Source organism: Corvus cornix, chromosome 6 (genome assembly GCF_000738735.6).
Source record: "Corvus cornix cornix isolate S_Up_H32 chromosome 6, ASM73873v5, whole genome shotgun sequence".
NCBI classification, from domain to species: Eukaryota; Metazoa; Chordata; class Aves; order Passeriformes; family Corvidae; genus Corvus; species Corvus cornix.
In genome coordinates this window covers 8,133,718-8,144,620 of record NC_046336.1, presented here as the reverse complement: position 1 = coordinate 8,144,620, position 10,903 = coordinate 8,133,718, and the positions used below count along the sequence as shown (strand labels likewise).

Genomic DNA, 10,903 nt, shown 5'->3' with positions numbered 1-10,903 from the left:
GGACTGCAGTTCTGAACTCCAGCACAGCTATCACCTGTCCACCGCAATTCCCAAGGGATGAGTACAGCAGGAGAGGTGTTTTCCCCGGCTGTGGTGTTCCTCCCACTAGCAGTAGAGGAGAAGAAGCACTGCCACCTCCTGTTCACCGGGCGCAATAGGAAAGCAGGGGCTGGCAGCGAGCACGGGAGGGGCAGACCCCTGCAGCACTGCTCGGATTCCCCGAGCACAGTCAGACCCGCTCGAGGGGAACGCGAGGGGTTTTGGCGGTGCCCTCCGTGCCGGCAAGAACAGCCTGCGGGCAGTCCAGCTGCTTTTAGCCCAGAGCGTTTGTTTGCTTGCAGGCATCAGGGGCTCCCACTCCTCAAGGATGAGCAGCCAGCACAGACCCCACTCTGAGAGCTGCCAGCACAACCTGGAGTCAAGGCAGCAGCAACTAATGGGACAAATCACAGACCCAAGCCAGGCTTTCATACATTGGTATGTTTATTATTTCAAAGTACAGTATATACATAAGGTATAGCAATACCTTTGAAAACTTTATACAGAAACAGGTATCTACAAAATTAAATCAACAGACATTCTGTGTACAGGACTTACACACATGGATTGGAAGAATCAACATCGTTTCAGTTAGAACATGAAAATGGGAAGGAAACACCCACCCATCTCGGAAAAGCTCTAAATACCACCCAGCTCCCTCTGCAACACAGGCACCTGCCCCTGGACAGGTGAGACAGGGTACACCTGATTCCTTGTGCCACGTACTGCTGTCACAGGGACTGGCACAGGAAGGGTGAAGGCCCCTTGGGATGGGCCTTGCCCTCTGAACCCCTCCCTAGATTCGGGTCTTTGCAGCATGTGGACACTCAGCTTTACACCTGATGCACTGGGAAGTCAGACATACCATTTCCAAATTTTTCTTTTTTTCAGTTATGAGCCAAAACATTGCAATGAAAAACATTTTAAGAGATACTACAGGTGTTGCCAGCAACAAATGAAGATAATGAGAAAATATTCAAGGAAGAAATCAATCTCCAGTTTTCTGGATATTGTAACTAAAAATATTGCACAAGTCTGTGTGGCAGCAAGCCAGTGATTTCTATAGCATAAAATAGTATTCTTCAGGTCAGAGAGTCTGGCTTCAGACAATGACAGTGCTGGATTTTACAGAAGGTGGAAAAGGATAGGCAGCTTTCTTGTAGGGCCTCTAGCAACATCTGTATGTGCGATGTTTGAATTCAAAGAGCACCCTGAGTATTTAAGAAACAGATGTTTAAGCTTGTAAGACAGAACCAGCCACAAGCTTGGAATTTTCAAAAGCAGCCTGTGGCAATAACACATCTAATGGACACTGAATTTCAGTGACAGGCATGTAGCTAAATGCTCCAGGCTGCCTTCATGATTAGTTTATTAATTTACCAGTTTATCTCCAAAATTCAGTTTATCTGAGGACAGTTTTCAGTTTCAGGTTGATAATACAATTTCCAGAACAAGGGTAAGTGGGATGAGATCGCTACACAAGCCTTGCACCCACCCTGTACCAGCTGGTGCTCACCTGTGTGAGCTACCCCACAGAAAATGTTCTCGGTATTGCACCAAGAGCATCACACTTCTGACAAGCTACCCCATGGAAATAGGGCCAGCAACATTTTATGGCTGATACATCAGTGCCTCTCAAAAAGGAGGAACATCTTTATGCCAAGTGCTGGTTGATCCCATCAGGTACACATCACACCCTGGGCTGACTGGAGAGTCACTTGCCAATGTGCAAGCCAGAATGACTTCTCCATCTCTAGCAGATATGCTTAAAATAACACCTGTGGATGACAGCTTTGGTCCATGAAATCACCATGCACAATAAACAATGTGTATTTTGGCTGCTTTGCGTGTCTCCATGACCAAGGAAAAAAGAAGTCTGAGAAGTTATTAGTGCTACAAAGAGCAAGCAGCATTTCCAGCAGGGCAGGAGGACAGCTAACAAGGTTTCTCAACTTAAAAGGAGCAACAACCATGCCAAAAAGAAGTAAGAATTTCCACAAAGCCATTGCACTGATTCCATCTGCACCACACCCCTCCTTCATTCACACTGTACACCTGGAGAACATACATTAAAAGATTACAATATTAACATGGTATCTAAAATACTGGAGTCATTCAGCTGAATGCCTGAAAACATCCAGAGATCCGGTACATTAAATCCTGAAAACACAAACATACAAGAGCTAAGCTATGTTCTAGCATGCAAATTGTTCTAAAGTACTTTTTCTCAGCAGAAGGTCCAAGCTCAGTCATGAACAACTGTCTGTTCGCTTCCTGGAAGCTGTGACCAATCTGTTTCAGCAGACAGGTATTTTCACATCACTTAAACAACAGTAAAGCAGAGGGTAGTCCCATGACTGGACTGGCCCAAATTTCCTAACATTTCAGATAACCATTGCTCTCAGGAATTAGAAAAATAGATGTATAAAACCCCACCCAGATTAAAGGCTTGCAGTTTCTATATAATGCTCGCTCAGGTTTTAAACAATTTGTTCCCACTCCCCTTTCTAAAGGAATACTCAATCCTTTGACACTGAAGGGACCTGCCATCCCAGACTCTTGAAGCTCTCTGGACCACAAACCAGGCCTTAATCCCACGAGGACTTTTCAGAGATGCCCATCTTTAAACGAACAAGGAAGTTCTACTATCTTGAACCTAACTATTCACACCAAATTAGGCTCTTTTGCTCAATTGGTTTTACTACAAAGCTCAGGCAACTCAGTGGCATCTGAAAATGGAGTTCACAGCCCTAAGTCACCCAGACGCCTGATCAATTATCCCCCTCTGTGCTGCCAGATCAGGTCCCTCATTTTGTGTACGATGCAAACAGTGCCTGCAGTAAGACAGATTTTCCCCCCACACCCCCCTTTTTGATTAAAGTAGCTAAAGCATTGCTCTTGTAAATGTACATTGACTCTTTTCATGACAATAGGAAGTTCAAGTACTTAATAAAAACCTGAAGTATGTATTTACGCTGTGATCTGATCAATTTATTTTGGTCAAAAGATGACAGATACAGAAACTATGCACTTACTGCTGGAATAAAGATATTTCAGATCCTGTATATTACTTATCCTGGAATTAAAATGTGAACATGATGTTGTGACTAACCCAAATCTGGTCACTTTGATAGTCTTCCTCCATCACCCCCTCAGCCACTGAAGGACTAAGTAACAGCTCTCAGTTTGTGCCATTTTGACCAACTAATTCTTCACAACAGTAAAATCAAGGAGTTGCACAGATTTCTGTGCCACTTTCACAGTCAACAATAGATTAAAATCCCATTTAGATAGATTTCTTATTTCTTACCATTATTTTCACTAGTTGGTCTAGCCACAGATAATGACAAAATTTAGCTTCCATTTGTCTTTGAAAACAGATGCAATCACCATATCTACATGTACGTATGTAACAAAGGGCAGCTAAAACTCCTACTTCTTAAATGCTGTTAGTTATGCAGAAGCCCAGAGAACTTTATTAGCCAACTATCTGTATCAGACTTCTTTAGATCCACATGTCTAAGGATCAAGGGTTTACAAGATTTGCTGAACTGGCATTGGTTTCAATTACATGAACTCAAGAATTGAATCAACACTTTCTAATCCCTTAGTTTTACTGTTGTTTCACGCCTCTGGAATAAAGAAACTGACCAGCTGAATGTTAATCTAAAGCAGAAAATATGCAGTATCATGGCCACCACTTAAAACCCAAAATTTTGTGACAAAGCATTATTCCATGCCTATGTCAAAAATGCTTAACTCAAAGATCAGAAATAATATGCAAGAAAGGAAATAAATGTCTGAAAGCCCTTAAAGCTCAGTAACACTGGATATGTTCAATAGCAACTAAGACATAACTGGCTTTATTTTTTTTTTAAGCTCCATCTTTAAGTGACTGATTAATTACACAGTGCAGAAATTAAAATCTCATGGCAACTCACTCCAAACAGTCTGCACTGCAAAGCATCTGTATGTCATTTCAAATAGAAGTTCCAGATAAATGTAGTGTGCAGTGAATTTCAGAAGTGCCTCAGGCTGGTACTGGGTAGACAGAACCACACAGATGCCAAACCCTGTTGATCTCTCACACGAGTGAGCCTGTGTGGTCAAAGGCTGCTTCTGCAAAACCCCAGATGCTTGTGCTGGCAGGCAGAATGTAAAACACAGTGGTCTGTAGCACCTGCCTTTTCTGCATCTTCACGTTGGTTAGTCCCCAGAAGTTTTAGTTATGTCTGCTTTATTCTCTGTTCCAGTTCATGCTTGTGTTTAATAAGCCGTTCTATTTCTGTTCCTAGAGTTTGCAGGTTTTCCTTTAGAGAGGGGGAAATGATAAGGTAAGTTATACATGGAAAATGAGTCCATCAGCACAAAATGCACTAATAAGTCAAAATTACTGTTTATGTCAGCAGGTTGATACTTTCAAGTACCCAGAACAAATGCAAATGATTAGACAGAGCTGGAAAAAACCAAGCTCATTTCAATAAAAGACTCAAAGCTCTGGGCAAGTCTTTTTTTGCAGTTACCAGTATTCTACAGGATGCCTAGAAAGTATAGCATCCAAGGGGAATGATAATGAGAGGAAGAGATCTCCAACTTGTGCACAACACTGCAGCTCAGCTGGCAGCCCGCACACCATTCTCCAGGCTGCCACCTCTCCCTGGCAGCAGATGTTGCTGCCCCAGGAGCTCAAGAAGAGACCCTGCCCTGCTGAAGGCACAGGCACTCCAGAACTTATTTCAAGCAGCAGCCTATTAGTGCAGCATGCTCTGACGGTCCTGAGCTGGAGGTACAGCAGGGATCATATCACATAACTCCCTGGTTAACCCCAATGCTATCAGTGGTACCAAATCACAGTGAGTTGACTTCTGAAAAGCCTTTTAGCAGCTTTTCTGCTGCTATCTGAGGGAGTATCTGAGAACCACAAGAATGTGTGGAAGAACTGGCACAGCTACTCACTTTCAATGTAATATTCTTCAGTAATGTATCCTCTAACACAGCCTGAAGCTTCCTGTTTATCTCTAAGGAGAGTTCCAATGTGAGCCCACTGTCTGCAGGGTGAGATGTATACAGAGATGCCATAATCCCACCACGCCTACTCAAGTGTACTTTGTTGAAGTCAGAGGCCTCTGATGACAGTGTTCCAGCTTCTTCCCGCAAAATATAACTCTGAATAATTCTGGAGGATAAAAAAATAAAAAAAAACAACATCACAGCATTACAAGGCAGAGAAGAGTCAGACACTGAAGTAACTTCAGATTCCTGACATAAATAATTTTATTTTCAAGCAGTACTGTATTACCAAAAAAGCAGTAAAAAGTACTCCTGCAATTTCTAAGTCAGAGGAAAACCTGGGATACCAATAGTGATATAAGAGATCCTGATACGTGAAGACACTACAATGTTCAAGGTCTACTTATTTGGAAGTATTCTGAAAAGCTACTGGGACAAAAAAAGTACTTTAAAGAAGTCTCTACTTTTCTCTGCTGAAAGACTTCAGACACTGAATCTTAAGCTGTCTACACATGAGACAAAAATTACGAAGTCTCTTCTCAAGAGTCTTCCCAAGTTGTGATCATGTTCTGTGAAATGGGACCAGCTGGGTATAAATGTCTGGACTCATTAAGCAAGGGCTATTCCTAACAGGCAACTGCACCTTCCAGAAGCAGGTATATGCCAGTGTTTCTTCCCCTCCTAACTGGACTTCCAGACATTATCCTGTAAGATGAGATTTTTATTTAAGTGGAATCTTGTTTCACACATTAACTAATGACCACCTTTGGCTCAGATGCACTGTTTGTTTGATATGCATACCAGAATACCATCTGGAATGATGCAGATTCTCCTTCCAAAACAAACACAATCAGCACCCTTTTAAGCACATGAGGAGAATGGACTCTTCTGTTAGCCAGTGGCAGCAGTCCACCTCACATTAGCTGCCTGCTGACCATTTTGCTATCAAAAACCCACTTGTGACAGTTAATTCCTCCTGAAAAAATTCGGTAATAGTAATAATTGCCAAACACTTGGCAATTACTATAACTGCTGGGAAAAGATAAGGAAAAAAAACCCCAAAACTAATTCTACTTTTGAAATCTACTGTCACTGCAATATTTTTACTGTTTTAAACATTTTCATTTAGACAATTACTTTTCTTATATAAAGTCCAAAATGCTTGCCTAGTTCATCAGCTCAACACTGAAAACCTGCATGAACACAACACAGAACATACTTTGTTTTTTTCCTGATTTCCTCCACCAGCTGTTTAATGTGATCCTCCATAAATTCCATCTTCTCATTTTTTCGAGCATGTGCCTTCTGCAGCCTTAGTATTCTTTCAACCAAGACAGCCTTGTCCACCTCTGGGAAGCTGTCCACAGCCACTGCAGAGCCAGTGTTCTCAGGGGATCGATCCTCATTGCTGCTGCGCGCGTTAAGGGACCCTGCCAACACATCAGCATTCGTAAGAACTCCTTTGGCTTTTACACCAGGTAAAGTGCCCCCAGCAGAGCAGTGCATGCACCAATTACCTGTCAGGAGCTTAGGATACTTTCCTCAGGATGCCAGTTTCCCTTTATTTTAGTGGGTTTTCTCTAAAGGACTCTTACAGTGTTGAAATGAGACACACTGGGACAGCAGTGCAGTCCCCTCCCGTGGGTGCTCTGCCTTTGGTGTAAGTCTGCTCCCTTCAGGAATGCTAATTCCCACTAAAACACCTTCATATTCATTTACTCTGCACAAGACTGCGCTGATTTTAAATGTGTGTTTTGGAGTAAACTAAAATTACAATACCATCAAAACTGTACAGACTCACAAAAGCTCTACATATAAACACTCTGCAGCACTGATCACTTAAGAGCTTGCAGTATTTTCTTTACTTTCTGCTGTTCTTTCCAAGCATTTGTCTCTCTCACACTGAGATTACAGGACATCTGGACAGAACTAACCCAACTTAAAACTCAAAGATATCAAGGAAGGAAACATGCTGTTTTCAATGCTAAAGATGAGTTCTAACTGGATAGAAAGTAATGAATATTACATAAACCCACTGAAGTCTCTAATGATGCTAATTGATTTCTCATTTACACAGTTGCAACTGTCAATAGGGTAATTAAACAATGTGAGAAGCCACTGCTGATTTTTATTTTGCCTATGGTGGCATGTAAAAAAGTCCTCTATAAACTGGAGTCCTCTTGAGCTTCCTCCAAACATGAAAGCAACAAAATAAAAAAGGCAGGTATTTAAAAAGAGCCAAAATATATAAATATCATAAACATTACACTTTAATCTCATAATAAGCACCTACAACTGCAGTCAGCCAAGTGCATTTTGGTGCTTAGAGGCTATTTTGTCAGTTTTAATGGGAGGCTGCCCACACACTGCATATGCACAAACCACATAAAGAGCAAGCACACTATGGCAACCTTGCTAGGACTGAAGGGCTGTTTGGCAGCCTGGCTATGGGCTCCATTACCTGATGAACTGGAACGGCTCCCCATGCTGCTGACTTCTTTGTCATAATTACCATTTTCCATCTGATCCAATTTCCTCCGTGCTAGAAGTATTAACAAAACAATGGTTACCAACAGCAGAGTAAGAACTAAAAATTACAGTGTCACCAACATACAGAGCCTCTAATCATCTCTGACCTGCACTAATTTAATGTGGCTTGACAGCTGAAAGACAATGGCAGCAACTAAAAGTAAAACCCAAACCCCATCTCCCTCTGGCCCCAGCCACAAAGCACCTGGATGTAACATCCACCACGATCCCTACACACTGCAGCAGTTGCAGTTGAAGGAGGTAATGTCATATATAGGATTAACTGGTAACAGTAAGACTTCAATTCGATTTTACTTTTGATTAGGTCTACCATGTAAATTACTACTGAATGGCAACTCTGTTCCAGCATCTCATAACTGTATCACTACAACCAGCAGAGTGTAGTACTTGGGCCAGAAGCACCACTCACTCAGTAGGGATCAAGAAGGAAAGCACACAGCTGTTCTTACGTGCACAAAAAGGGACAGGGAAATTGTCTTGCACAGTGCCAATAAGATTTCTTCTTTCAAACACACTTCAAACACATTTAATTATCTTCAAATCTATTTGCATTCAGAGCATATGCATTGTTGGGTATTTAATGACTTCTATTTGTAGACAAAATTAGTCATCAGTCTCGCCATATCCAGCTTTAAAAACTGAAGTGTTCTGTTTAATGTACTAAAAAAATAACTGTCACCAGCAAGTCCTGATACAGAAACTTCTGGCAACTTCTGAACATACTCCTACAAATACTTACAGTGACATTTCAGTAGTCAGATACATCATATAACAAAGATGAAGCTCTTTTGAAATAAGTACTTCATTTTATGTGTAAGCCCACTTCAAAAGTTACATTTTAGACTGAAAATTAACACAAAGGCCTGTAACTGCAGTTTCCACAAGGTCTAACTTGCTCACTCTCATTGTCTTCAGGGACACAGAGAGCTTGAAGGGTGACACTCAAGCAATGAGCACACAACAGACAGGACCTGAGTCTCTACCAGACCCTGAAGGGATTCCAGATGGGGCTGACTCAAAAGTGAAAATAATCTCCACCTAGCTGAAGTTGTTTTGTGAGGTCTTTCAGGTTGGCTGCGTGCTTGCGCTTCTGGGTAGCCAGGTCGTCCTTCAGTTCATCCACGTGAGTCTTCAGTGCCGACAGCTCTTCCTGCTCTGAGGCCAGCTGAGCCTGCAGGGTCTCAACCTCCGACTTTCGCTGATCCTCCTCCTTCTGTAACTTGATGGCCTGAAATTGTGATTTTGTTTTCAGTCATACACAAAAAAATTCTAGCCTAACCATAGTGCATGCTTAACACCCCTACCTGCACTTTTCACCCGGGAATCCATTCACGCTTTACTTTTATTATTTAGGCTGAACACTAGCACTTCATGTGAATAGTAAGATTCCTCAACTATCTCCAAACATCTACACGATACAGTACAAAGTCACATGACCTTCCATGACACACTGAGTTTATTAAAAATTACAAACATGAGCTGAGGAACAGCTGACAGTAATAAATTTCACAGGCAAATCAGAACTTTTCGTCTGTTTCAATGACAGTTGCACAAACAACTCTCTGCTCCCAAAGACAGAGCAACACAATGACACTTCCTCATTCCAGTGCAGTGTGCCTCAGGATTTCTTTCCCCTTGGAAACATGAGGTGTTCATATCCCACTGCTACTAATGGCAAACTCAAGGAGAAATTGCAATCCGGTAAGTGAAGACATGAGGTGGTATTCATGTGCCACATCTTTATCTGCATCAGGCATCTCATTAGAGCGAAAACAAGCTGCCCAGTGTACTCACCAGATCATCTTTAGCCTGTTGAACACACTCCAGCTGATTCTGCAGCTCTCTTTCACTGTAAGAAAGCTTATCCAACTGGCTCTGTAAGGAATTGTTTTCAGACTGAAGCTGTGCATTCTTACTGGTTAATTTTTCAGTGAATATCAATAGCTCAGATTCTCTTTTCCGACTACCTTCAATGTCCTTCTGAAGATCAGCAATCAGAGAATTGGAACCATCTATTTCTTCCTTTAAAGCATTGATTTCTTGTTCATCTCTGTCAAAAAAATTGTATCTCATTAGGGATAACCTGAGCTCAAAGACATCAAGTTTTATTGAAATCAAGGCATTCAGGGCAAGCCCACATAAGGCAGGGGAACAATTAATGACCCTGGAGCATCCATTAGTCACTGGATCATTTTAAATGTCAAGGGAGTTTTCACTTAATTTCATGACACGCTGCAGTGCTGAAGTGACACATTTCTGCATCCCACAGAAGGACATGCAGGCATTAGCTCCTCAAGGAAGGCCATCTCTCCAAATTCAACATTTCCATATGACCTTCCGATCAGGGTACAAACAAAACCCTCAAAACCAGACCTGGTAGGTAAGAGGAAGGTTTGCAAACCCAATAAAGGTGGCCAATCTGTAAGAGGACCTGTCTTTAAGAGACAGGGAAATACTACAGTTTGGAGTGTCTCTAGGACAGCAGCATGGTGATTCCTGAAACATCCTTATCCAAGCAGTGCAGCTCTGAATCACAGGGCCTGTCTTACTCCACTATCCCTTCCCCAAAAAACAAGTCTCTCCCCTCTACAAAATAAGTTTTTGTTTCTACTGGAAGACTCCCATTAGGAGACCTTTCATCTATCACACCCAACCCATTTGAGTGAAAAATGCTGCATCTTCAGTTGGCATCAGCATTCTAGAGAAAGTGTTTGAAATTAATTCCAAAATTAAATAGCTTTTAAAAATGTTACAGAATAAAAACATCCCTCTCACTTGCTCTTGCGATATTACTTCATTAATTTTTCAATCACAAGATTTTCTACACCTTTTCTAAAACTTTACTTTCAAACATCAGCAGAAAAAACTTCAACTCCCCCACAGGGAGTGTGTATATTCAAATTTAAAAATAAAATTAATATTACACAAAGGAAGAGCACACATCTCATTTAATTTACTGACATATGGTGTAATTACAAGGAGGATCAATTAATTTTAAATCAACAATCCTGTACTGATTTGTTTCTCCAAGAAGAGCTGAGACACAGTCATTTGTGCTGCAAAGTATCTCACCTGTAGCTCCCATTTAAAAACCTGTGCCAGAAGGCTATGCTTGTATTTCACATTTTCAAATATGTTGTTTCATTATGACAGGATAAATCTCTGCCTAGTAGTCAGGGTTGGACCAGACAAAATTAAAGGTTTAGACCATTCTAAAAGAGATGTCTAGCTTATGCTTAAAAATCTGCCCATGAAGGAGACCAGGGAACACTGGAGGTGATCAGTATCCAATTCAGCCATGAAG

The 10,903-nt window shown here is 41.5% G+C and overlaps 1 protein-coding gene across 3 annotated transcripts in view; it reads right to left on the bottom strand.

Annotated features, from left to right (window-relative positions):
• Nucleotides 1-465: 465 nt before the first annotated feature.
• Nucleotides 466-10,903, bottom strand: part of CCDC186 (coiled-coil domain containing 186) — a 35,568-nt gene continuing 25,130 nt past the window's right edge. For all 3 annotated transcript variants that reach the window (XM_039553805.1, XM_039553806.1, XM_010408760.4), the window contains 6 exons: nucleotides 9,394-9,649; nucleotides 8,638-8,827; nucleotides 7,511-7,591; nucleotides 6,269-6,479; nucleotides 4,996-5,215; nucleotides 466-4,349 (listed from right to left, as the gene is read on the bottom strand). In XM_039553805.1, the coding sequence (XP_039409739.1) occupies nucleotides 4,266-4,349; nucleotides 4,996-5,215; nucleotides 6,269-6,479; nucleotides 7,511-7,591; nucleotides 8,638-8,827; nucleotides 9,394-9,649 (1,042 nt within the window). In that variant the 3' untranslated portion in view covers nucleotides 466-4,265. The remainder of the gene's footprint in view (nucleotides 4,350-4,995; nucleotides 5,216-6,268; nucleotides 6,480-7,510; nucleotides 7,592-8,637; nucleotides 8,828-9,393; nucleotides 9,650-10,903) is intronic.